The sequence below is a fragment of the Rana temporaria genome, chromosome 4 (genome assembly GCF_905171775.1).
Source record: "Rana temporaria chromosome 4, aRanTem1.1, whole genome shotgun sequence".
NCBI lineage: Eukaryota > Metazoa > Chordata > Amphibia > Anura > Ranidae > Rana > Rana temporaria.
Window position 1 is genome coordinate 440,772,720 of NC_053492.1, and position 27,683 is coordinate 440,800,402.

Below are 27,683 nucleotides of genomic sequence, written 5' to 3' on the forward strand. Positions count from 1 at the left end.
AATTTCTTGTTTACTCGTGGCCTCCTTAATACAAAGTCCCGCCTCCTATGATAAACAGAACAGTAATCCAATAGCATCCCAGGAAACGGGACTTCCTATTACAAGACGCCGCCGAGTAAATGGGAGATTCTCTTCATGTAATCAGACAGCGCACGTCCTGTCCCCTCCGAGGCAGCTCAGATAAATACGGTATATATCTTTTGTGGCCCCCAAGGCACAGGACACATGTGAGGCTGCAATGGCTATATATATATCCAAATCCCCAGGGGGGCCATATTAAATCACCAGGGGGGCTGCAATTGGCCCCCGGGCCAGGCTTTGGACATGCCTGGTCTAAAGGGTCACACCAAAAATATTAAAACCAATCTTTTCAAGGATAAAGAAGCCTAACAAGGTAACCAAGAGGTAAGAAACAAATTGGATGATAAATAATTGTTCAGAGGGTATTTTATGGCTGATTTAAGACACGGGTCAAAACCGACCCGTTAACATCATGGATAGTAACAGAAAGCTAACATAAGAGGAGGGTTAAGTGGTTATTAACCACTTGCTTACTGGGCACATATACCCCCCTCCTGCCCAGGTGAAATTTCAGCTTTTGGCACTGCGTCGTTTTAACTAACAATTGCGCAGTCGTGCGACGTGGCTCCCAAACAAAATTGACGTCCTTTTTTCCCCACAAATAGAGCTTTCTTTTGGTGGTATTTGATCGCCTGTGCGGTTTTTATTTTGTGCGCTGTAAACAAAAAAGAGCGACAATTTGGAAAAAAATACAATATTTTTTACTTGTTGCTATAATAAATATCCCAATTTAAAAAAACAAAAACAATTTTTTTTTCTCAGTTTAGGCCGATACGTATTCTTCTACATATTTTTGGTAAAAAAAAAAATCGCAATAAGCAACTGGTTTGCGCAAAAGTTATAGCGCCTACAAAATAAGGGACAGAATTATTATTTTTTATCATTTTTTTTTTTACTAGAAATGGCGGCGATCTGCGATTTTTATTGGGACTGCGACGTTATGGCGGACACATCGGACACTTTTGACACATTTTTGGCGCCATTCACATTTATACTGCAATCAGTGCTATAAATATGCACTAATTACAGTATAAATGTGACTGGCTTTGAAGGGGTTAACACTAGGGGGTGAGGAAGGGGTTAAATATGTTCCCTATATAGTGTTCTAACTGTAGGTGTGGGGGGGGGGGGTGACCGATCTGTGTCCCTATGTACAAGGGACACAGATCGGTCTCCTCTCCAGAGACAGCACCGCTGTCTCTGTGTAAAATGGCAATGAGAGATGATCTCATATGTTTACATATGAGATCATCTCTCATTGGCCGCACAGATCGCATCGCAAACGGCCACTCTGATTGGCCGTTCGCGGCGATCTGTGATTGGCTGTGTCCAAGGGACACAGCCAGCACAGCAGTTCCCCGCTGCGCGCTCTGGAGCGCGCGCGGGGAACGCGCAAAAGGGCGGACGTCAATTGACGTCCACTTGGATTTTGGGATCCGCGCTGTAGCCGTCATTTGACTATAGCGCGGGTCCCAGGAGGTTAAACCCTCAAGCACACCTCGGCACCCCTTTCCATTACATACATTCAGTGCTGGAGGTGCCGGAAACTGCGTTCAAACTGAAAAAAAGCCCTGTATAAAATGCACTTCTTATCTATCAAAAAGTGTTTCCCGGAGCAAAAGTTTTCATCCATTTTCTAAATTGCTCCATTTGTAAATTCCAAAAGCCAATATAAAGAAATAGTAGTTGTAAAAAAAAAAAAAAAAACCACTTGTGGGTTTAACTAATCTTTTATTTCTTTTTTGTATAATTCCCCTTTAAGGGGGCGACAGAGGGTGTGTCCTATATCTGTATAATTTTTCTAATAGGTGTCCCTCATCCCCATCTCACAAAAAGAGCCCAGAAGGTGGAATACGAGGAGCGGTGTGTTTCCACACACAGGTTGCTGCAGTGGCGTAACAACCGGGGGGGCAGGGGGTGTGTCTGCCCCGGGCGCTGAACTGAGGGGGGGCGCCGGCGACCGGCAGCTCTGCTGATAGTATAGTGAAGTTGCTCCTTCACTGAGTGCACAGCCCCCCCGCCGGTACCTCCCAGCGGCCGGCATGGGCATCCCTGTTTGGCATAACACCGGCGCGCGCTGCAGTCTGGCGGCGCCTGCAGGGACTCCTGCTCAGCCAAGCAAGTAAGTGTCGCTGGGATGTGATGCCGGGTGGGGGAGATTGGTTTAGCAGAGGCAGAGTGTGCGCTGGGGAAGACCTGGGACAGGCTGCCTGTCCCAGGTCTTCCCCAGAGCACACCCTGCCTCTGCCACAGGCTGAGGCTGGGACTCTGCTGGAGTAGAGTGTTGGCTTGCTGGTGCTCGGGGGAGGGTAGACTCAGGCACCGGCTCTTTGCAGCAGAGGCGATTCTGCCCTCAGAGTGTCTCAACATGTGAGTTTTCATTTGTTTTTATGTTCTCAATTAAACGTTCTTGCACCAGAGAGCACTAGATTTCATCTTCTTTTTCCTATATGGCTGTTGACACCGCTGGGAATTGTTTTGAAAAAGACCTATAGGTAGATTCAGGTACATTGGCCTTACTTTAGGGTGGCGTAGCCTAGCCTGTTTAGGCTACACCGCCGTAAATTAGTTAGGCTAGTAGTGATTCTAAATCAACTTACCTGCTAATTTTCGGCGGCGTAGCCTAAAACGAGCAGGCGTAAGGGCGCCTGATTCAAATTAATTGGAGGGGGGCGTGTTGTATGGAAATGAGGCTTGACCTCACGTTTTTTGACTATTTTTGACACTGCGCATGCGCCGGGCGACTACATTTCCCAGTGCGCATTGCGGCTAAGTACGCCGTACAGGCCTATTGATTTTGACGTGGACGTAAACTACGTAAATCCCGATTCGCAGACGACTTACGCAAACGACGTTACAATTTCGAATTTCGCGGCGGGAACGGCGGCCATACTTAACATTGGCTAGGCCACTAGAGCATAGCTCTAACTTTAGGCGGCCTATCCCTTACGGAAACGACGCAATTCGACTGCGGCGGCCGCGCGTACGTTCGTGAATCGGCGTACAAGCTCATTTACATAATCTACGCCGGCCGCAATGGAAGCGCCACCTAGTGGTCAATCAAAACATTGCAATCTAAGATAGGATGACGCAAGCCGTCGTATCTTAGATATGTTTAAGTGTATCTCTGTTAGAGAATACACTTAAACATAGGTCGGCTTAGATTCAGAGTTAGGTCGGCTTATCTGTAGATAAGCCGGCCTAACTCTTTCTGAATCTACCTACTAGTTTGCTATCTTGAGTTGCCAGTTTCTTTCCTATGGACATCTCATTTTGAACCTATGGGGCCAGATTCACGTAGATCAGCGGATCTATCTATAGATCCGCTCGATCTACGTGATTTAAGATCCGCTCCCGCAAGTTTGAGAGGAATTCACAAACCACTTACCTCCAAACTTGCGGCGGCGGATCCTAAATCCCCCGGCGGAATTCAAATTCCGCGGCTGGGGGGAGTGTACTATTTAAATCAGGCGCGTTCCCGCGCCGATTTAAATGCGCATGCGCCGTCCGCGAAATTTCCCGGCGTGCATTGCTCCCACTGACGTCGCTAGGACGTCAGTGGTTTCGACGCTTATGTAAACGACGTCCGTCCGTATTCGAGAACGACTTACGCAAACGACGTTAAAAAATTCAAATTCGACGCGGGAACGCCGGCTATACTTAACATTGGCTGCGCCTGATAAAAGAAGGGGTAAGTATACGCCGGGAAAGCCGCTACGGAAACGTCATAAGAAGACTGCGTCGGGTCCGCGTACGTTCGTGAATTTGCGTATCTCGCTGATTTACATATTATTTATCGTAAATCAGCGGGAACGCCCCCGGCGCCATTTTTAAATGGAAAAAAAGATCCGACAGTGTAACACTGTCAGATCTTAGCCCTATCTATGCGTATCTGATTCTATGAATCGGGCGCATAGATAGGACCAGTGTAAGTCAGAGATACGATGGTGTATCTGTAGATACACCGTCGTATCTCTTTGTGAATTTGGCCCATGGTATTTGCTGACATGCCCTGTGACCTTTTAACCACTAGAATACCGCCGCATGTAAAATGACGGCTTCACAGTGGCTCTGGAAACTCAACAGGACGTCAATTGACGTCCTGGATTGCTCCGGCCACTGGGGGGCGCGCAAGCCCGGCGCGTCCCCGAGATGCCGATGCGCGTGCCTGGCGGTCGCGATGTCCGCCAGGTACCCGCGATCGGTAACGACAGAGCAGGGACGTGGAGCTCTGTGTGTAAACACAGAGCTCCACGTCCTGTCAGGGGAGAGAGGAGACCGATCTGTGTCCCTTGTACATAGGGACACAGCATCGGTCACCCCCCCCAGTCACCCCCCTTCCCCCACAGTTAGAACACAATACAGGTATACATATTAACCCCTCCCTCACCCCCTAGTGTTAACCCCTTGAATGCCAGTCACATTTATACAGTAATTAGTATTATATTTATCGCATTAATCGCTGTATAAATGTGAATGGCGCCAAAAATGTGTCAAAAGTGTCCGATGTGTCCGCCATAATGTCGCAGTCCCAATAAAAAAAATCGCAGATCACCGCCATTACTTTAAAAATAAAAAATAAAATAATAATAATAAAAATAATAATTCTGTCCCATATTTTGTAAGCGCTTATTGCGATTTTTTTTTTTTTTTTTTTTTTTTTTTACCAAAAATATGTAGAAGAATACGTATCCACCTAAACTGAGAAAAAAAATTTGGGAAAAAAAATTTTTGGCTATTTATTATAGCAACAAGTAAAAAATATTGATTTTTTTTTCAAAATTGTTGCTTTTTTTGTTTTATAGCGCAAAAAATAAAAACCGCAGAGGTGATCAAATACCACCAAAAGAAAGCTCTATTTGTGGTGAAAAAAGGACGCCAATTTTGTTTGGGAGCCACGTCGCACGACTGCGCAATTGTCAGTTAAAGCGACGCAGTGCCGGAAGCTGAAATTTCACCTGGTCAGGAGGGGGGTATATGTGCCTGGTATGGAAGTGGTTAAGGTCGATTTCTTAAGGTGAGAGCCTGGGAGGTCATCTTATAAGGTGGAGGAGATTGCTGTGGTCACTTTGTTTGCACTTGCACCTTATGCCGATATACAGATTGGATGTTTGGATTTATCACTCCTTATGAACTTTTCACTCACGTGGACTTTCTTGATTTAAGATCCGCCGGCGCAAGTTTTTGAGGCAAGTGGGTAATTCACAAAACACTTACCTCAAAACTTGCGGCAGCGTATCGTAAATCCCCCGGCGGAATTCAAATTCCGCGGCTAGGGGGAATGTACTATTCAAATCAGGCGCGTCCCAGCATCGATCGAATAGCGCATGCGCCATCCGGAAATTTTCCCAGCGTGCATTGCTCCAAATGACGTCGCAAGGACGTCATTGGTTTCGACGTTTACGTAAATTACGTCCATCCGTATTCGCGATCGACTTACGCAAACAGCGTAAAAAATTCAAATTTCGACACGGGAAGGACAGCCATACTTAACATTGGCTGCGCCTCATAGAAGCAGGGGTAACTATACGCCAGGAAAAACCTTACGTAAACAACGTAAAGTGACTGCGTCGGGCCCGCGTACGTTCGTGAATTGGCGTATCTCGCTGATTTACATATCCTCCGCGTAAATCAGCGAGAACGCCCCCAGTGGCCATTTTAAAATTGCAGTTAAGATCCGATGGTGTAACACAGTTACACCTGTCGGATCTTAGGCATATCTATGCGTAACTGATTCTATGAATCAGGCGCATAGATACGACCGTCGCAACTCTGAGATACGGCGGTGTATCAGGAGATACACCGTCGTATCTCTATGTGAATCTGGCCCATCATGTTTATATAAGGGGGGGGGATTCTGCCCCGGGCGCCTATGACTCTGGTTGCGGGAAAGGTAAGTCTTGCACTTTTTATTTTACACGTAATCAAGCTTTCAGATTTAGTTTTGCAGTGACAGGGTCACTTTAAAGCAGCAGGTCATGTGACAGATCGCATCAGGTCCTCTGATCAGACAAGCGCTGCTGTCCCTTTAATCGATGTACGGAATGTCTCAAACATGGCGCCCCGCTGGCCTTGCGGCCCCGCCCCCTGTACGTACACACGCTCTCTGACCTCCTGCTGGTGGGGGCTGCAAGCGTTTCGGCCAATCGGGCTTCGGAAGGTTTCCCCCACTAAGTTCAGCCAATACGAGCGGAGAGATCTCGAAAGACGTCACCGGGCGGTCTTCCTGACGAGAAAGGGCCGCCATTTTCACTCATTGGACTGAGAGAACGGAGAGCGGCGGCCGGGGCTCGTTTTGTAGACGGTACATTGAGGGGTAAGTGTTCCGTCCCGGTGACAGGCAGTCCTCCTTCAAGGTCAGGCCGCTATCTATGAATGGAAATGGCGGCTGGTGTGGTCCTGGCTCCGGATCACGTGACAGGGTACTATTGTTGGGCCGCCTCAGGCTCCTCATAGGATGGGGAATGGTTTCCAGGGAGATGGATGTGACTGGGCCTGGGGACCTCCATAGCATCCCATAATCTACCAATCACTCACAAATCCATCAGTACATGTACTAAGGGCCCTGTGATTGGCTGCCCCAGTAATGTCCCCTCCAAGGCTGTGTGTTGACCCCAGGAATTCGCCACTGTGCACACCGTGTATCTGTGATTGGCCGACTTTGGGTGCAAATAATCTGTGTTTAGGGCTATTCATTTGCAGGTAATTGCTCTGTGAACCAATCGTATGTGAGTGAATGAATGAAAGGACAGCTGGCAGCCTGTCATTGCTTTCAATGGAGGGTACTGCCCCGCCCATGTAATCCCATGGGGATTCCCCTCTCTCCCTCTCCCCCCCTCCCTCTCTCTCCCTCTCCCCCTCCCTCCCCCTTTCTCCTTCTCCCTCTCCTCCCTCTTCCTTCCCCCCTCTTCCTTTCATTGCCTCTCCTCTCTTCATGCCTCTTCTCTTCTTTTCTCTTCTTTTCTCTCTTTTCTCTTCTTTTCTCTTCTTTTCTCTTCTTTCCTCTTCTCTTCTTTCTCTTCTTTCCTCTTCTCTTCTTTCTCTTCTTTCTCTTCTTTCCTCTTCTTTCTCTTCTCTTCTCTTCTTTTCTCTTCTTTCCTCTTCTCTTCTTTCTCTTCTTTCCTCTTCTCTTCTTTCTCTTCTCTTCTCTTCTCTTCTTTCTCTTCTCTTCTCTTCTTTCTCTGCTCTTCTCTTCTTTCTCTTCTTTCCTCTTCTTTCTCTTCTCTTCTCTTCTTTCTCTTCTTTCCTCTTCTCTTCTTCTTTCCTCTTCTCTTCTTCTTTCCTCTTCTCTTCTCTTCTTCTTTCCTCTTCTCTTCTCTTCTTCTTTCCTCTCTTCTTCTTCTTCTTCTTCTTCTTTCCTCTTCTTCCTTTGTCCCTCTCCCCTTCTTCCTTTGTCCCTCTTCTCTTCTTCCCTCTCTTCTTCTCTTCTTCTTCCCTCTCCTCTTCTTCTTCCCTCTCCTCTTCTTCTCTTCTTCTTCCCTCTCCTCTTCTTCTCTTCTTCTTCCCTCTCCTCTTCTTCTCATCTTCTTCTTCCCTCTCCTCTTCTTCTCATCTTCTTCTTCCCTCTCCTCTTCTTCTCATCTTCTTCTTCCCTCTCCTCTTCTTCTCATCTTCTTCTTCTTCCCTCTCCTCTTCTTCTCATCTTCTTCTTCTTCCCTCTCCTCTTCTTCTCTTCTTCTTCTTCTTCCCTCTCCTCTTCTTCTCTTCTTCTTCCCTCTCCTCTTCTTCTCTTCTTCTTCCCTCTCCTCTTCTTCTCTTCTTCTTCCCTCTCCTCTTCTTCTCTTCTTCTTCCCTCTCCTCTTCTTCTCATCTTCTTCTTCCCTCTCCTCTTCTTCTCTTCTTCTTCTTCTTCCCTCTCCTCTTCTTCTCCTCTTCTTCTTCTTCTTCTTCCCTCTCTTCTTCTTCTTCCCTCTCTTCTTCTTCTTCCCTCTCCTCTTCTTCTTCCCTCTCCTCTTCTTCTTCCCTCTCTTCTTCTTCTTCCCTCTCTTCTTCTTCTTCCCTCTCCTCTTCTTCTTCCCTCTCCTCTTCTTCTCTTCTTCTTCCCTCTCCTCTTCTTCTTCCCTCTCCTCTTCTTCTCTTCTTCTTCTTCCCTCTCCTCTTCTTCTTCCCTCTCCTCTTCTTCTCTTCTTCTTCTTCCCTCTCCTCTTCTTCTCTTCTTCTTCTTCTTCCCTCTCCTCTTCTTCTTCTCTTCTTCTTCTTCCCTCTCCTCTTCTTCTCTACTTCCCTCTCCTCTTCTCTTCTTCCCTTTCCCTCTTCTCTTCTCCTCTTCTTCCCTCTCCTCCTCTTCTTCCCTCTCCTCCTCTTCTTCCCTCTCCTCCTCTTCTTCCCTCTCCTCCTCTTCTTCCCTCTCCTCCTCTTCTTCCCTCTCCTCCTCTTCTTCCCTCTCCTCCTCTTCTTCCCTCTCCTCCTCTTCTTCCCTCTCTTCTCCTATTCTTTCCTCGTGTGGGGACAGAAAATGCCCTGCCTGCTGTCACAGGGAGGGCGGACCGGTGCGTTGGTTGAGGAGGAATGTGGGTAAATACGGGTGGAGGGTGGAATGTGTAACATATTCCAACGGTGAACTTGTCCTTTAACCCCCCTGACGGTAAACACGAGCGTGACTCGGGGTTGGTTTTACATGTTAGGATCGGCAAACCCGAGTCACGCTCGGGCTGGACGGGCTTACCTTTCGCTGGATCCACAGGCTTGGTTTACTCACCTTGTCCCTGGATCCAGCGATGCCACCCGCTGTGTGAGCGAGCGGGACCTCCTCGCTCGATTCACAGTCCCCGTGTGACGCCGATCTCCGTTCCCTGCGACGCTACGACGCACGGGGACGGAGAACGGCGCCAAATTCAAGAAAGTAAACAAACACATTACATACAGTATACTGTAATCTTATAGATTACAGTACTGTATGTAAAAAATACACACCCCCCTTGTCCCTAGTGATCTGCCCAGTGTCCTGCATGTACTTTTATATAATAAAAAATGTCATTTCTGCCTAAAAACTGTAGATTGTCCAAAAGTGTCCCTTTATGTCAAAAATGGTTTTAGATCAGCTAGAAAACAGCGATAATAAATTATAATCACTTGCAGAAATGTGCGATAGCGATTTGCGGGGAAATTCGTCATAAAAAAAATAAAATAATGACAGCGACAATTCTGCAACTGCAAATTTCAGTGATTTTGAGTTGATTACATTATTGAATAATTTTTATTATAATTATATTATTATTTGTTATAATTATTTATAATTATTTATTATATTATAATTTATAATTTTGTTTTAAAAAAAAAAATCATACCCGGGATGCCTACAAGACTCTTGCTTGGTCAGATTTAAGTGAGTTATTTCTAAAAATTACAGGCCTACAGTATAAAACGCCAATTTCCTTGCAAAATAAATGTACCGCTTTTGGTACGTAATTCCAGACAGAATCATACCGCCAGGGAGGTTAACTGCCTTATCGCTGGAATGAAGAGGTGAGTATATCTCCCTTAATTTTGGTTCAGCTTTAAGGCTGCATTCACACCTAGACGTATGTTACCGCGGCGTATTTTGCCGCGACAAATTGCGGCGTTTTGTCTTGCGATTTGCCGCAACAAAACGCGGTAAAATACGCCGCAGTAACATACACAGGAGGGGTGACAACATTGTCAGCTATGGCCGAACGCCGAAAGCCGCCTGAAAAAAAGGTCCGGGACTTGTTTTCAGGCGGCAGGCGTTCGGCGTGGAGATGTGAACCATCTCCATAGCCGACAATGTAAACTCACCCCTCCAGCAGCGTATCAGGGGCTGCTGTGGCGTCGCGCTACAGGCGTATATACGCCTAGGTGTGAATGGGCACTTAGGGTTTGTTCACCTTTACCAAAAACTGCCAATGCAGATAAGGGGTGTGTGTAAATATATAAACTACACTGGTCTAACTAAAGTCAAACAATGCCCTTGCTATAGGTGTAGGCCATGTACTGTACATACCTCATGAAGCTTGGCAGAAAAAATCCCAGAGATGTTGCAAAAGCTAGCCATAGACGGAAAGAAATTCATCAGGAATCGGCTGAAAGCCAAGCTCCACCCAAAAGGGAATGCGCCACTTGTCTGCCTCCCTCCCCCTACCTTCCACTGACACTTTTGGGGGGGGGGGGGCACCTGGTTTTGTTCTCCTTTAGAACCACTTTAATACTCTGGACAGCGGCATGGATTTATTCTCAAACACCTTCCACGTAAAAACTTGCATTCATATTGTGTGAGAAGCATTTCTTTCTACCAAATTCTAGCAGAAAAAATGCTGCTGATTTTCATAGGCCCGTGTGAATGAGGACTATCAAGGAAAGGGCCAACATTCTGCCATAATTGTTACTAGAAGTGGTTGGCACCCTGTGGTCATGTCTGACAGAGCTCTGATACTTCAGGTGGTGTAAGAGCTTTTCGCTACCACTCCACCGCCACACTTTTTCATGGTCCCATCCCTATAATGGGTTATGTTAAAAAAAAAAAAAAAAAGTCAACGCTGTGCATGTAGTGAAAAAAAGCTACTAGCACAAAAAGTCTGCAATACAAAACTCAAATATAAATAAAATTCTAAAAAATATATTATACTTTAATGGGTTGCCTTACTTACCAGAAGAAATGTGCAGGAAGGGGCCAGGACAAAAACAATTAGAAGACCATCTGTTCCCAGAGGTCCACACCTACTCTCTTGATCTTTATCCTCCTCTCTTTCTAGCAACATGATCTTTGTTTTATTTTGAAGAAAGGTCCAGAAATAGAAATACAAGTGGCCAGTAGTAGCACAGTGTTGTAAAGAATCTTCAGAATCTGACTCTTCTGGGAATGTCAGATGCCACTCCCCCTGTTGCACTTAATGGTTTAATCCGCTGGCCCCTACGTCATTACTGGAAGTGTAGGATTCTGAAGGCTCTCCAGGCAGCTCTAGCTCCTCAGTACTATAATGCAGAAGTCTCCAACCCCCGGTACGTGGCCCACTACCGGGCAGCAGCCTGTTTACTGGCGGGCCGCGAAGCATGCAGTGCGGCGGTGGCGGGCAAGCAGAGAGATCGCCGATAGGGAGCAGAATATGACAACACACCGCCATCACCGCACTTTCCGCCCACACAGCCCTGCCGCACTTCCGCCCACACAGCCCTGCCGCACTTCCGCCCACACAGCCCGGCCAGCGTACCAAGAGGGGGGCAAGGGTGCTTTCTGCACTGGATGCCACACATTAGGGGGGATGTCAGCCCGGCGCCCCACCCTCCGTGAGTGAAGCCTGCCCTGAACTCTCCTCTCTCTTATCTTCTCAGTACATGTACACAGGGTCGTTTACAGTAGTTTCTAGGCAGTCGAGTTTAGAGGCTTTTTTTGGAATGCAAAAAATGAGTTCAGAAGTTGAGTTTAGAGGCATTTCAATCGCTAAGCGCAGTAACTCACGTTTTAGCCACATTACGTTTACAGGCATTTCATTTTTGGCTATTTTGAAAACGCGTCTAAATGCAAACGCGGCAAAACGCTGCTAAGCGTTGCATGTAAATGCGGCAAACTGACATTTTAAATGTGAGTTACTATCTGTCAAAATAAATCTTTCAGGAGAGGTTGTAAAAACGTCCCGAGTACATGAAGCCTTATTGTGTCTAGGAATATATCTGTGTGGTCTTGTCACTTTGTGTAACTGTGGAAAGTAAGAACCCTTTCACACTGAGGAGTTTTTCAAGCGTTTTAGCGCTAAAAATGGCGCATAAATACCGCCTGAAAAACTCCTGCAGTCTTCAGTGTAAAAGCACGAGTGCTTTCACACTGAGGCGATGCGCTGGCGGGACCTCTCCAAACGTCCTGCTAGCAGCATCTTTGGAGCGGTGTGTTTACCGCTCCTTCCCATTGAAAACAATGGGACACCACTGGTATACCGCCGCTAAAAATAGCGCCGCTATACCGCCACCGCACCTCCCGCCCCAGTGTGAAAGCAGGGCTGTGGAGTCGGTAGATAAGTGTTCCGACTCCGACTCCTCAGTTTTATGTACTTCCGACTCCGACTCCTCTGTATTAATATGCGAATGTATTTTATACATTCCTTGAGGGAAAGAAACGCAACCTACCACAGGACTACTGGCTGGGAAGCCAACAGTCTACTGTATTGCACAGTTTAAGCAAAAGACAAACACAATGAAAACAATCAAGTGGCTGGATAGTAGCAGCAGAAATAAACATCAGGAACAGGATCTTTACCAGTTCAAAAATACAAACCACATTATTTGGTTGTTTTAGAACAAAAACAAAGCTTATCTATAATGAACCAAAAACAAAATCTGTAAAACCTAGAAATGGTTTATATTAATCTTGAAATGTAGTTATAGGCTTAGCAAATGCAAATCAATTCAATGTAGAGTTCTAAGGAAGAGAATTGCCTTTGCCAGATCCTCTTTCATAGAGGCTCTTAAGTCAGACTTTATTATTTTTAGGGCTGAAAATAATCTTTCGACACTGACTTGGGTGGGTGGCATTGCAGTAACTATTCTGGCCACATCACTAACGATCTCTGGATAAACAAGGATGGCTTCTTCAACAGTAAGTTTTGATGAGCGATCATACTTTTCAACTTCTTTTAGTGCTTTATAAAACTCCTGTTGGAATTTTTTTATTTGGACACTTACTGGTTCTCTAACATGCGTTCCCTGTAAAAGCAGAACACAACACTATGGAAAGTATAAGTATTGCAGCTCCTAATTGTGCGTTGCGTGCCATATAGTGAAGCACATGAAAAGCATGCTTCTTCACGGTCACTTAACGTGTTCGTTTTGCGGTTACGTGAGGCACTGCATGCATTGGTCTTTATTCTTACAGTAGAGAAGTCATTAATTATAACTTTTTGTGAATTGGGACATTTAAACTTGCTTTTTTTTATTTTTTTATTCCAATCTAAATTTAGTCGGAGTCGGTGCATTGTTTGCCGACTCCGACTCCAGGTACCCAAAATTTCCTCCGACTCCTCGACTCCGACTCCACAGCCCTGTGTGAAAGGGACCTAAATGTATCCACACAGCACTGTCTCTCTGATGTACCAATAGACGACACGTCAAGGATTCCAGTCTTGCCGGCTCTTCTTACCATTCTCCACACAGCACACAGATATTTGCCTAATCAGTTGCTGGAAACTTACATTGTTTGTAGGGAGCTAAAATATGTTTGCTCATTTCAGATGAGTGTTAGTATTGGGTTGTGCTTACATGCTCTCTGAAAACACATTTGTGTTTATCACTTCTTTATTTCTGACTACACATTTGGCATTCACACCAGATGGTATTTCCTATAAGATAACTGTTAATTGCTTTATGTAACAACTATCTGCATTTCTTCTGTACAGACGGCCAAGCTCCGGATTATGCCACCTTCTCCAATGGCCTTCACACACTCATTCCAGTAACTTGCAGCTGCTGAACTATTTCTTACAATAGCTTGTTCTAAGAAGGTGATCTTTGAAGAAGTCTTGCCTTGGCTATGATTAAGCACTGTTTCGTAGTGTGAAACGCGTCAGATCTTCTGTTTGTTCAGCTGTGGCATGTATTTTTGATCCCGTTTTTTAAATAAACGGCAATTTTTGGAGTGAGTGCAGCTTTCCAGAACTTCTTCCTATCTCATTAACATGTTTGTTGCTTTGGTCCTCTCAGGTGACAGTGCTAGTAGCACTTTCCTGTTTTCCTACGTGGGGGTTTTCCCAAGATTCTTGGTTGACAGCGTGCTCGCCATTCCCTGTGCCCTACAACCCCCTCCCCCATTTAGTAAGGCTTGGCAGTGAATGACAGCACCTGTCAGTCAATAGTTGCTTTCCTGAGATAGGCACTGCCACTAGGTATGCAGTGGGAGGAGGGTGTCAGTCCTCCTGTTTTAACCCCCCACTCTCTGTTTTTTCCAAGCAGGATAGGCTCAGCTGGATCTGCCACCTGGTCACCAGTGTCAACAGCTGCTAGGATGCAGGCTACACAGCTTTTGTGGTTGCTGGGTTGCACAGAGTCTTTGGTTGCAAAGTTGAGGGTGGCTGCGTGGCACAGTGTCTTTGATTTCTAGGATGCGGGCAGCTGGGTCGCATCGCGCCTTGTGGCCAGGTCGCACAATGTCTTTAGTTACTATGTGAATAAATGTAGCGCCTAATAAATGAAAAAAATAAAACCTTAATAAAGGATCTTTAAAAAAGAAAGAAAGAAGGAATCCAATGGTGGATGTTCTTTCATCCACTCAAAGAATATGTAAAGTGCACAACCATATGAGGTGAGTCTTTAAACCCTGTATATAGTGGTGAGTAGATGATTGAGCTGAGTGTTTAATGTGAGCACCAGGTTATAATATTTAATCCAGTGGTCCGGGACTGGAAGCCTTCCCTGACCAAAAGGGGGGGGGGGCAATAGTATAAATGTCCCAAAAAAATCCGCCCTAGTGGTGACAATCAAGTGATAAGTGAATGCATCAGCTGTTAGCCGACAAGACTAAAGGTGAATAAAGGAAAAAGAAAAACTCTTATCCACGAGGGTGATAATGTAATAACATATACAGTCCTAAGCTTACATGACACTCGTGCAACTTATTTGAAAGTTCAGAATATGGCAATTCTTTACCCAAAAAATTATATATACATTGATCTGGGTTCAAACAATTATAATGAACAGAGTCTTTGTAAAAACAAGTCCAGTGTAGACAAAACAAAAGTGTCTGTATGGCTAACATACACACAGCAAAGGTCCTTGTGAGTGATATATGGTGAATATATATAAAAATCCTTCCAATGTGAGATAGAGCAGATATCTTCAACCCGGCAACTTATCAAGAGATATTTCGATAAATAGAATAGGTGGGTACTCTTACCAGAGCAGTTGGACCCTCTACTCACCATACGGTGGGAGAGTCGTCAAGGCTTGTACAGACCGATTGTCTGAATCCAGAAAGAGGTCACTTCTATATTCAAGGATGACTTGGTTGTTCAAAGATATCGTGCCAGACTTCTCACTGTCAGCAATTTTTCTGGTGTGCTGTTTTTTCATCACGTGTGGCTGTGTCAGCCTCTTTTATGATTTTATTTGAAAATTGGAATTTTTTTTTATACTATTAAATATAATAGTTTTACACCATGAGGAGCACCTCTATATTCTTTTCTTCCGCATGTGTTTTGAGCCATTGCTGACAGTGAGAAGTCTGGCACGATATCTTTGAACAACCAAGTCATCCTTGAATATAGAAGTGACCTCTTTCTGGATTCAGACAATCGGTCTGTACAAGCCTTGACGACCCTCCCACCGTATGGTGAGTAGAGGGTCCAACTGCTCTGGTAAGAGTACCCACCTATTCTATTTATCGAAATATCTCTTGATAAGTTGCCGGGTTGAAGATATCTGCTCTATCTCACATTGGAAGGATTTTTATATATATTCACCATATATCACTCACAAGGACCTTTGCTGTGTGTATGTTAGCCATACAGACACTTTTGTTTTGTCTACACTGGACTTGTTTTTACAAAGACTCTGTTCATTATAATTGTTTGAACCCAGATCAATGTATATATAATTTTTTGGGTAAAGAATTGCCATATTCTGAACTTTCAAATAAGTTGCACGAGTGTCATGTAAGCTTAGGACTGTATATGTTATTACATTATCACCCTCGTGGATAAGAGTTTTTCTTTTTCCTTTATTCACCTTTAGTCTTGTCGGCTAACAGCTGATGCATTCACTTATCACTTGATTGTCACCACTAGGGCGGATTTTTTTGGGACATTTATACTATTGCCCCCCCCCCTTTTGGTCAGGGAAGGCTTCCAGTCCCGGACCACTGGATTAAATATTATAACCTGGTGCTCACATTAAACACTCAGCTCAATCATCTACTCACCACTATATACAGGGTTTAAAGACTCACCTCATATGGTTGTGCACTTTACATATTCTCTGAGTGGATGAAAGAACATCCACCATTGGATTCCTTCTTTCTTTCTTTTTTAAAGATCCTTTATTAAGGTTTTCTTTTTTTCATTTATTAGGCGCTACATTTATTCACATATTCTTCACAAACCATCCTTTTGTTATGCTGGCAGCCTAGATCAACTTTTGTCTGCGCAATATTATATATACTTTTAGTTACTAGGTTGAAGGTGGATGGGTCACACAGCATCTTTGGCTCCTAGGGCACAGGTGGCCAGGTCACACCATGTGTCCCTGTTTGCTTGGATGCAGGTAGACAAGCTGCAAAGCGAAATGCGATGCCATGGTGCATGTATGTGGCCAGGTGCCCTGAACATGCATGTTTTATGTTCCAACACCAATGGTGCTGGACAGGGTTTGACAAATTTGCTTGGAATCTAGGAGCCACCTAAAAAAGTTAGGAGCCAGAAAATGCGCCCTGTCCCGACGAGCTTGTGCGCAGAAGCGAACACATACCTGAGTAGCGCCCGCATATGTAAACGGTATTCAAAATGTGAGGTATTGCTGCAATTGGTAGAGCGAGAGCAATAATTCTAGGCCTAGACCTTCTCTGTAACTCAAAACATGCAACCTGTAGAATTTTTTAAACGTCGCCTATGGAAATTTTAAAGGGTAAAAGTTTGTCGGCATTCCACGAGCGGAAACAATTTTGAAGCGTGACATGTTGGGTATCAATTTACTCGGCGTAACATTATCTTTCACAATATAAAAAAAATTGGGCTAACTTTACTGTTTTTAATTTTTTATTAAAAAAAGTGTATTTTCCCCCCAAAAAAGTGCGCTTGTAAGACCGCTGCGCAAATACGGTGTGACAGAAGGTATTTCAACGATCGCCACTTTATTCTCTAGGGTGTTAGAATAAAAAAATATATATAATGTTTGGGGGTTCTAATTAGAGGGAAGGAGATGGCAGTGAAAAATGACATATTCGAACTGCTGTTTTACTTGCAATGCCAACGGCCACCACCAGATGGCGCAAGGTCACAGAAGGAAGCTTGGCACTTCGCAAAGCCGCGGCGGGGGAGGTGGGGGCACACTGTGTCTCCGTGTGTCCCCGCCGCCCGATCGCCGCAATCGGCGGGCCCACGACAGCTGGTAACTGAGGCCGCGGCCTCAATTACCGGCGGGCACCAGGTCACAATTTCTTGTCGCAATTGCGACCTGGCGCCCGGATTTTGTCGAGCCCTGGTGCTGGCCTACTCTTGGCTTATTGGAGATTGTCCAGAAAAATCCATTACAAGCAATTGTTCCAACTGCAGGTGTAATCACAGGTCAGGGGTATCTACAGATATATGAAGTAGCCAGTTTCTCCACTTGGGATTGGTCAATGAGATCTTGTTAAAAGAAGCCCGTCCCAAGAAATGTGTCAGTGCGGTTTGTGAGATCCATATTTTAACATGTGGAGAAGAATTGTGAGTGAGCATTGCTCATGACAGCCTGTCAGATGCTAGCTTTTATTTTCTGACTTTACTACAGTAGCTGGAATATTATTGCTAAGCAGCTCCACTCCAATCGTTTTATGCTTCTTTTCCTCTGTATTTTTTTTTTTTTTATGAATAATTGGGCCCGGGTGTCTGCACTGTCATGTGTATTGAAGATTCTGCTAAGCTCAAGGACCTCCTATGACGAGATCTAACAGTTGAACTTCACAAAGGGCCCGGACAGTTTTCAGTGATGGCATTCCTCTACTACAGGAATATGCAATTAGCAGACCTCCAGATGTTGCAAAACTACAAATCCCATCATGCCTCTGCCTCTAGGTGTCATGCTTGTGGCTGTCAGAGTCTTGCTATGCCTCATGGGACTTGTAGTTCTGCAACAGCTGGAGGTCCGCTAATTGAATATCCCTGCACTACTATAATGTGGGCCTATGCCTCCAGTCACTGCTCATCTATCACTATCATATATCATATATCATCTATCCCTGATGGCTCACTGTATGGTCATGTAAAATGATGTCCAAAAGTGAAGTGCCATATTGGTACAAATGATGGACCACAACACAGAAATCGTCAGTAAACTTTATCTCATCTCATTGGTATTAAAACATTATTGTGACTGTATGATGCTTCTCCCATATGAGGCTTATACCTCTGTTGCCTGTTGGTGCTTATGCAGGCGATTTGTCGATAACAAAACAAGCAAGATTTCAGATTTTTGTTATCAGATGGTGACACCATTGATTTCGAAATTCGACCAACCAAGCCTTCAATTTCACCTCGTGTTGCTACAGAAAATACATTTTGTGGGGAATCTTCTTTTTAGGTCACAGCTCTTTTTCGATTTATATTCCTAGCATGATTCTCAAATCATTGATTAGAAGTTTGTTAGTTTTTCAAAAAAATTCCAACATGCCCGATCACTCATTTGATGGCCGCACCAAAATCTGCTGTTGCTGCTGCCCCACTAAAACCTCTTTTACACTAAAAGCGCTTTTCTGGCCTTTTAGCACTAAAAATAGCACCTGATGAGCACCGCTCATGTCTCCCCAGTGAGAAAGACCAAGTGCTTTCACACTGGAGCGGTGCGCTTGCGGGACGTTCTGAAAAGTTCTGCAAGCAGCATCTTTGGGGCGGTTTGGGAGCGCTGTATACTAGGGTTGTCCCGATACTAGTATCGGTATCGGGACTGATTCCAAGCATTTGCCCGAGTACTTGTACTCGGGCAAATGCTCCCGATGCTTCACCCGATACTTGTACTGTCAGGGGTGATCAGTGCATGGGGAAGTTACAGGCACCAATCACCGCTATATAGTGTATTCCCGCCGTGTTTCTCTCCCCTTCCGTGCTCCTCCTCCACCTCCTGGAACTGTCAGGATGGAGAGCGGGGTAGGAGCCGGTAAATCCAGCTCCTTACTGCTCCGAATGGACAGAGTCAGTGATCACTGACTCGGTCCATTCACATAACTGAAACATCGTAAACTGTGATTACAATGTTTCAGTTTATGAATGAAGAGAGAAGACGCTGTCTTCACTTCATTCATTTTCAGCGCAGCTGATGCTGCTGAGAAAGGGACAGGGGAACATGTGTCCCTAGTCCCTTTCTCTGTCTCAAAGGGGAGATGTCAGAGGGCTGAAAAAAATAAATAAAGAATAATAAAAAAAAAGGGAATAAAAAAAAATGATTGTAGAAAATAAAAAAATAAAATAAAAAACACACTGACACGGTCCACCCCCCCCCCCCTTTAAAGAAAAGGAATAAATAAAATAAAATAAAAATTGTAAAAAAAAATATTGTAAAAAATGTAAAACAAATTGTTAAAGATTAAAAAAAAAAAAAAAAAATCTACTGACACATGTGCTGCTGTCACATGAGATTAAAAAAAAGTATCGGTATTCGGTATCGGCGAGTACTTGAAAAAAAGTATCGGTACTTGCACTCGGTCTTAAAAAAGTGGTATCGGGACAACCCTACTGTATACATGCTCCCAAAACGCCCTGCTCATTGAAATGAATGGGCAGCGCTGCAACATGGACGCTTTTAACCCTTTCTTCAGCCGCTAGCGGAGGTTGAAAGCGTCCAAAAAACGCAGCTAAAACTAGTGGCGCTTTACTGCTAACGCGAAGTGGCTACAGTGTGCAAAGTACCCTTATAGTGCGAAATTCAAAAGAAGATTCATAATTGCAATTTTCAAAAGTTCCGAATTCGGCCCATGTATGGCCGGCTTTAGCCTGGATCTCGATGATGATCTCCAACCAGCTGCTCACAGCACATGTTAGTCTCCACCCTGACCAGCTGCTCATGACACATGTGAGCTTCAATCCTTCTGTGTAGCATAGACAGATTGCAAGCTTTGTTTTCACAGCTGGGGGAGGCTAATAGGAGTCTGAGAAACTGGAAGACATAGAAGCTGCCTCTCAGATTGTGAAAAAAACAACAATGAAGCAGCGCACAATGGGTAAAATTATTAACACACTTTATAGTCTAAAATGAAAAAGAACAGAGGTATTGGCACATGCAAATATAAAAATTTGAATATCATGTTCATGTATATAAAAAATTATTATAAAACAAGTCCACAATGAGAGTCCTGTGATGGAATGATTAACATCAATGTACTAGTCCCGCTGTGAATGAATTGCACGGGGGGGGGGGGGGGAGCGGCATGGGGGGAGAGTGGCACGGAGGGGGGAGAAGATGGCACGGGGGAGAGTGGCACGGAGGGGGGAGAAGACAGCACGGGGAAGACTTGTAACTCCCTCCACCACCCGATACCTGACTGCCCAGGTATCGGGTGAAGCATCATAGCATTTCCCATGAGTACAAGTACTCGGGAAATGCTCAGTACCAATACTAGTATCTGGACATCCCTAATTTAAATCAACTCGATTTAAATCCTAGTTTTTAAAGAGCAACTGTCATCTCTGTCCTGCAGCGGCTCCTCCTCCTCCTGTTGACTCACCGACAGTCCCATTCACTTTAATGGAGCCAGTTCTCGCATGTCTGGGCCGGCCACGGTCTGCATTTCAAAAGAGTCCCCTTGGGTCCAGTTCAGGTGCAAATTCAGACCTGAATTGCGCCTGAACCAGTGAACAGACGCGCATCGGACCCCATGCTGGGAACCCAGCCTAAAATGTCCTCCCTGTCCACTTTGTGTGTCACAAATGGAGATAACAGAATTTTCCTTTGCTAACCCTCAATCCACACCACACAGATTATCTGTTCCCCCTCTGCCATCCCATGCTACAATTAACTTGTCATGATTAGTCCCTGCTTTGTCTCTCTCCATCACACAGTTTTCACTTTGCCTATCCTGAAACATGAAGGCCCCACACCCTTTCCCCCCCTTTCTCAGGCCACTATCGCCACCTTCTTTATCCAGTCTTCTAGTCCCTTCTCCCTTCCAGTCATGATCAGCTTGTGATCTTCCTCGTTTTATTCCTCATCCACAGTCAGTTTATGATCTGCTGTAAGTGAGGGCATGGTTAGAAGGGAATCCCTAGTAGTAGTGAAATGCATATTTATATGAGGTTGTTCTGGCTTTTAGCCCAAGGGGTTTGTGAAGGGAAGAATGACTATTATCTTTTACACTTTAGGCAACTTCACAGGTAAAAAAATCAGTTGTCAGTGGCAAAGGGTTTAATCTATTTATTTATTCTTATTCTTAGAAGCTGATCAAAAGATGCGAGGAGACCATTATGAATATGCTACAGAGCCCCGAAGACCAAGGTATTGTTTAAACTGTTGCTTAATGAGACCCTGCACCTTTAACCACTTACACACTGGGCACCTAAACCCCCTTCCTAACCAGACCAATTTTCAGATTTCAGTGCTCTCACATTTTGAATGACAATTACTCAGTCATGCAGCACTGTACCCATATTTTGTATTTTTTTTCACACATAGAGCTTTCTTTTGGTGGTATTTAATCACTGCTGTTTTTTTTTTTTTTTTGCGCTTTAAATGAAAAAAGATTGAAAATTCTGTTAATAATAATAATAATAATAATAATAATAATAATAATAAAAAAAAAAAACTTTCTTCATTTCTGCTATAACATTTTGGTAATATTTTCTTCATAAATTTTGCCCAAAATGTATACTGCTACATATCTTTGGTAAAAATAACCCAAATCCAAGTATATTATTTGGTCTTTGTGAAAATTCTAGAGTCTACAATCTATGGTACCAATCATTGAAAACTGACTGCACCTCATGTACTGATGGCCTATCATTTCTTGAGACAAGCCAGGAAAGTACAAATACCCCCCAAATGACCCCTTTTTTGGAATTCGACATTCCAAAGTATTCAGTAAGAGGCATGGTGAGTTTTTTGAAGTTGTCATTTTTTTCCCACAATTTGCAAAGTCAAGCTGCACATGAAATCGCACTGATAGCCGCACTGGTGTGAACCAGATTACGCCCACAGCACGGACCCCAATTGCCGGGAGACCGTCAATAGACGTCCTCCCCTTCGCGTGCCCCTGCGATCACCCGAGTCACTGAGACTCGGGTGATTACAGATCACCACTGGCCCCTTGCCACGTGATCAGCTGTCAGCCAATGACAGCTGATCATGTGATGTAAACAAGAGCTCGGTAATCGTTTTTTTTCTTCTCCTCAAGCTGACAGCGTGAGGAGAAAAAAAAAGCTGATCACCAGCTTAAGTGCAAGGGATATTGTTCCCGAAGAGGAAGAGGCATTTCTGCCTCATCTGTGCAATCCGTGCCACCTGCCAGTGCCCATAATGCCCACCAGGGCCACCTATCAATGCCCACCAGTGGTGCCTCATCAGTGCCACCTAGCAGTGCCACTTCTCAGTGCTGCCTTATCGGTGCCCATAAATGCAGCCCATCAGTGCAGCCTCATCAGCGTACATCAATGAAGGAGAAAAATGACGTGTTTGCAAAATTTTATTAAAACAAATTATTTTTTATTTTTTAAATTGGGTCTTTTTATTTATTTTAGCAAAAAATAAAAAACTGCAGAGGTGATCAAATACCACCAAAAGAAAGCTCTATTTGTGGGGAAAAAATGATAAAAATGTAATTTGGGTACAGTGTTGTACAGTGCGCAATTGTCATTCAAAGTGCATCAGCACTGAAACCTGAAAATTGGTCTGGGCAGGGGGGGGGGGGGGGGGGGGGGGTTGTTTAAGTGCCCAGTAAGCAAGTGGTTAAATAGACAAATTAGGGAAATGTGTAGAGGAAGCAGCTTTATTATTGATACAGATAATTAACTTGTTCTTTGAAATCCTTTTTATAAGGGGGCGAGGACATCGTGGCAGAGGCAATTTTGGAAGAGGGAATCGTGGGATGAAAGGACAGATGCCCTTTGGCCGAGGGAAGATGCAAGATAAACCAATGAATGGAATTATACCAATGAGGTAATCTTAGCTAAAGTAACTGTCTCCTACCCCTTATTCCTTTTTTTTTTTTTTTTGTAGAGCTGGCCCTCTGTAATGAAGGCTGGCCATAAATGGCTTACTTTTTTTTTCCGGTTCAAATAAAATCTAACTCCCCCATTTACACATGCGAGGTGGATGGAGGAATCCTCCCCACTGTGCCATTGTATTCTGACAGCAGGACATCTGTCAAAATTCAGTGATTAGCAGCTGCAGCCAATTGGCTGCATGTGCTGATTGATACGTTTTCCAACATTCCCGTTCGGTTGAAATCGATTTGTTAAAATGCTGAACCGGCTGAATTTTTGATCCATATGCAGCTTGATACTGATTGTCTCCTGTGGATGCTGAAAGAAAACCTGAAAACATGACCTGTTGGGAAGACTGGAGCAAAGAAACACAGGCTCCTTTCACACGTGTTGACTGTTCATTTCATCAGTTCAGTCATGTATTTTTTTTACAAAGGCCCCTTTCACAGGGGCTTGTCCGTGTATGGACTCTGCTTTGTTTAGCAGGGATTGCTCTGCTGAGCAGGTAGATGACCGGTCCGTCTCCGCTCACTATGCAGAGATGAGTCTGTCAGAGCCCCACTGTCTATGGAGATTGGATGAAAACGGACCGCCTATCCGTTTTTCATCTGATCTGATCCGATCCTCCAGACATATGCAAAATAGGATTTCCATCCATCTGGATTTCACTGACAGGATCGGATATCGGCGGATGTTAGCGGACTTGTCACCGCTGACATCCGCCGCTCCACAGAGGTACATGGAGCATCCGATTAGGTCCGCCTGAAAAACTGACAGATGGAGCTGATGGAAAAGCCTGTGTGAAAGGGCCCAAAGAAAAAATGAATAACGTTTCTCAACATAAAAAACTGACCATTTGTCCGTTTTACGTACGTCCCCTTTTTTTGTTTTTTTTAGTCCATTCCGTTTTTTTAACGGAACAAAAATAGAGCTTTGATCAATTTCCAAAAATGGATGTTGAGAGATGCAGATGTAAATGGATGATCATCCATTTTTCCATAGAGATGCATCGATGTCTGTTTTCATCTGTCAACAGATTGATAAAAAAAACAGACAAACGGTCTGTATCTGTGAAAAGGGTCTTAGCCTAGGTTCACACTGACATCGGGAATGAAATTGTGCGAGTTTAACTCGCACAGGTTTCATTCCCACATGTCAGTCCCGACTTCGGGGGCGATTTCAGAGACATCTGTGCGGGTTTCTGCACAGATGTCTATTGAAATCGCACCCTGAAGTCGTCAAAAGTAGTACAGAAACTACTTTTGGGAATCCGTGCGGCGCCGCAAATGCGGTATCACACCGTGCCATTGCTGGCAATCGCCTCCGGTTTGGAATGCGATTTGACATGTCAAATCGCTGCAATGTGAACCAGGGCTTAGGGTCCTTTCACACGGCGGTCTGCCCGTGGAATCCTGTTTGCTCAGCGGGGGTTGATCCGCTGAGCAGGCGGATGACAGGTCCCTCTCTGCTCACTGTGCAGAGATGGACCTGTCAGAGCCCCTCTCCCCTCTATGGGGAGATCGGATGAAAACGGACCCCCTGTCCGTTTTCATCCAATCCCATCCGACCCGCTGGATGGTTGGAAAATAGGGTCACCATCTGTCTGGATTTTACGGATCGGCTCACAGTGGATGTCAGCGGACATGTCACCACTGACATCCGCCGCTCCATAGAGGCGAATGAAGTGTCTGATCAGGTCCATCTGAAAAACTGACAAGCGGACCTGATTGAAAAGCCTGTATAAAAGGGCCCTTAGGTTTGTTATCAATATCTTTGCTCTCATTTGCAGCTTGGTCGCTAATTGTCACTAAATGATGTGCTTTCAGATTTTTTTTTTTTTAATTTTCCCCATTGCTGTTAACCTAAAGAGATTGCCAGGAATGCCAAAATCCCAGGGATATGCAATTAGCGGACCTCCAGCTGTTGCAAAACTACAAGTCCTATCATGCCTCTACCTCTGGGTGTCGTGTTTGTGGTTGTCAGTCTTGCTATGCCTCATGGGACTTGTAGTTTTGCAAACAGCTGGAGGTCTGCTAATTGCAAATCCCTGCCATATGCCATACAATAAGATGCCTGCAATGTGACATTTAAAGGAGAAGTTTTACCTTTTGATAAAAAACAATAAATGCACATTTATTATTTTATTTTTGTTGTTGTTGCAGGTGTAATGCTTTACAGGCTTCTACAATCAGCAGATCACTGATGCCATGCAATCACCTCAGTGTATGGGCTTGCTTGTAACCTCATACAAGCAAGCACATACACGCTGACAGGAAGAATCGATGAACTACCACAGCGCTCACAGCGCCGTGGTATATCATTGAGAACTACAAGCAGACAGCCGCTAAGGCTGTCAGGACTTGTAGTTTTGCATTCCCAGAACACTGAATGAGTGGAGCGGCCCCCTTTTTTTTTTATTGTGGCAGCTAGCGATGAAAGAAGTGTAGAGTGTAACATGTTATGAAATGTGATCCTTTAAGTTTTACAGACTTTCAAATGAGCATTTTAGACCAGACTAAAATGGGCAACAGCTTGTGTAGTAATTGCATATAATAAACCTTTACCAGCACTGGAGATAAAAATTAGGATCATTACATTAAATTGTACGTTGACCACTATGACGTATTTATGTCTATTTGCAGACGTGGCATGGGACGGATGCATCCATATATGGACCCCAGAGGACGTGGCGGAATCAGAGGACGACCTCCAGGATTTATGCCACCACCACTTCCTCCAAGGGACATGGGAGACCCCTTTCCACCATCACCACCACCTCCACCTCCACTTCCTCCTCCGCATTTCCATCCAATGAGGTTCTCCGAGTTCACTTCCTTGTTTTCATGGTTGCTAATGGTTTCTTATGCATTTTAGCAACTTTTTTCTTTTGTGTTTGTATAGGCGCGGCCATCATCCACCTCCCCCACCAGGACTTATGGGATTTAGAGGGATGCCACCACCTCCACGTGGCCGGGGTATGTTGCCACCACCTCCGAGAGGAAACTTCGGCCCACCCAGAGGGTAAGAACACACTATGCCCCCCCCCCCCACACCCCCCTTCCCATACTTAAATTATATTTCCTTTACTATTACCTTTTTTATATGATGCTATATTTAGTTTTATATTTATAGGCACAGATTTAGATAACTGTATAGATGCCATATTAACCTTGCATGCCATTTTTGATAAAATATATATCTATATAATACATAGTACACATTTCAGTTTGTTTTTATTTCTATCTCTATTCCTATTTAATCCAGTTTCCTATATAGCAAACACTTGTGATTTTTGTATCCTCCCACACAGCTTTCCCAATGGACGCGGTGCTGCAGCACATCCTCCGCCACCTGGCCGGGGCCAGCGATGGCCCGTTCCGCCAGGTGGCAGACGCTTTTAAAGAGACACACTTTGTAGAATGAATTACAGATTTTAACTGATCGGAGAGCGAGACAGTTTTTTTTTTTTTTTTGCTTTTGTCTTTTTTTTATTGCCAAATGAGCATTTTTAGTTGAGTTTCGGAAAGGAACATTTGTTTTTTTACAACAGCCCTCATATGTTAAAACGGCATACAAAAAAAAAAAAAAAAAAGGCCAAACGGCATTATATAAGTTTTTTCTCTTTTGGACAATTCACCAAACGTATTTCATAATTAAAAGTGTGGACGTTGACTGCACAACGGGAAAAGAACTCACAAGATGGGTCAAGCTTTTAATGTAATTATAATTAAATATCGGACTTCACAGGATGGGTCAAGCTTTTTAATGTAATTTTAATTAAATATTGGACTTCTCTGCAACTTTTTTTAATGGTTGCTTTCATTGTTTTTATTTGTGAACTAAGCACTCCAAAACCTACACTTGTCATATATAAGTTTTTTTTTTAAATGTAATGATAAATGTTAACGCTAAGCTATGTGAAAACTATCTGGAATGTTGTGAGCAATTTTTAGGAGTAGAACAAAAGAACTCTTCCTAATTTAATGTATACAAAGCTTGACCTGGTTGACTGTATAGGGTAGTGTAACTGTAACCTGTAATAATACTACAGTGGCTCTGTCATGTTTTATTTATTTGCATTACTTCCAACTATTGGGAAGAGTGAACATTTGTTGCTAAAGTTAAAATCGTTCACACAGAGTTATTTGTATGCTTGTAAAACTGCCTCTAGTAGTTTTTTTTTATAATGTGAGCAAAAAAGCAAGATAAAACGTGTTAAGTTGTTTTTTTTTAAATGTAATTTATTTTAGCAGTACTGTTAAATTGTAAACTGTACATTGTTCTGAAGGGAGCCCCACTTTATACGTAATGCCGAGGGCTGAACCGCAGGTGAAGGCCGTTTAGTTTGGCTTTGTTCTTATATTTCCAAAGCCGATAAACAGATCATAGACTGCGATCAGAATAATAAAATTTGAGAGAAGCAGATATAAGCCGTTCACATGAATAAAAGACTTGATATTTCTTAAAAGAAAATTTCTTTAGTCCTGCAGTTAACAATCAATGTTTACATTGTAACACTAATGTATGCTCCTGCCGAAAACAGTATTTATTTCATGTTTTAATACCTTTTTTCATATATTTTTTTTTCTTTTTACACCAATACAAATGTAAAACTGTTTGGACTCCGTGTTTTTAGTTTTTATTTTTTTTTTCTTCAACTAGCAAGTTTATATATCATTTTTTTTTTTTAATAGCATTTTACTGATGTGTGTCTGAGATTTTTGTGTTGCAAGCTTCTACCAATACACCGCTGACAGAAAATTTTAAGAATGGTCATGTTATTAT

The 27,683-nt window shown here is 43.9% G+C and overlaps 1 protein-coding gene across 1 annotated transcript; it reads left to right on the top strand.

Moving 5' to 3' along the window:
* Positions 1-6,197: 6,197 nt before the first annotated feature.
* On the top strand, positions 6,198-27,514 carry LOC120937945 (formin-like protein 20). The gene is made up of 6 exons (XM_040351511.1): positions 6,198-6,397; positions 21,135-21,195; positions 22,732-22,851; positions 25,541-25,714; positions 25,800-25,919; positions 26,209-27,514. Exons 2-6 carry the CDS (start codon positions 21,149-21,151, stop codon positions 26,297-26,299), a joined length of 552 nt encoding a protein of 183 aa, XP_040207445.1. The 5' UTR covers positions 6,198-6,397; positions 21,135-21,148; the 3' UTR covers positions 26,300-27,514.
* Positions 27,515-27,683: the final 169 nt, after the last annotated feature.

Bases quoted from the DNA above. Each gene is read 5' to 3' on its own strand.
- LOC120937945 (XM_040351511.1), top strand. From the start codon at position 21,149: ATGCGAGGAGACCATTATGAATATGCTACAGAGCCCCGAAGACCAAG. The intron at 22,852-25,540 runs GTAATCTTAGCT...GTCTATTTGCAG, and splicing joins AATGGAATTATACCAATGAG to ACGTGGCATGGGACGGATGC. The intron at 25,920-26,208 runs GTAAGAACACAC...CCTCCCACACAG, and splicing joins AACTTCGGCCCACCCAGAGG to CTTTCCCAATGGACGCGGTG.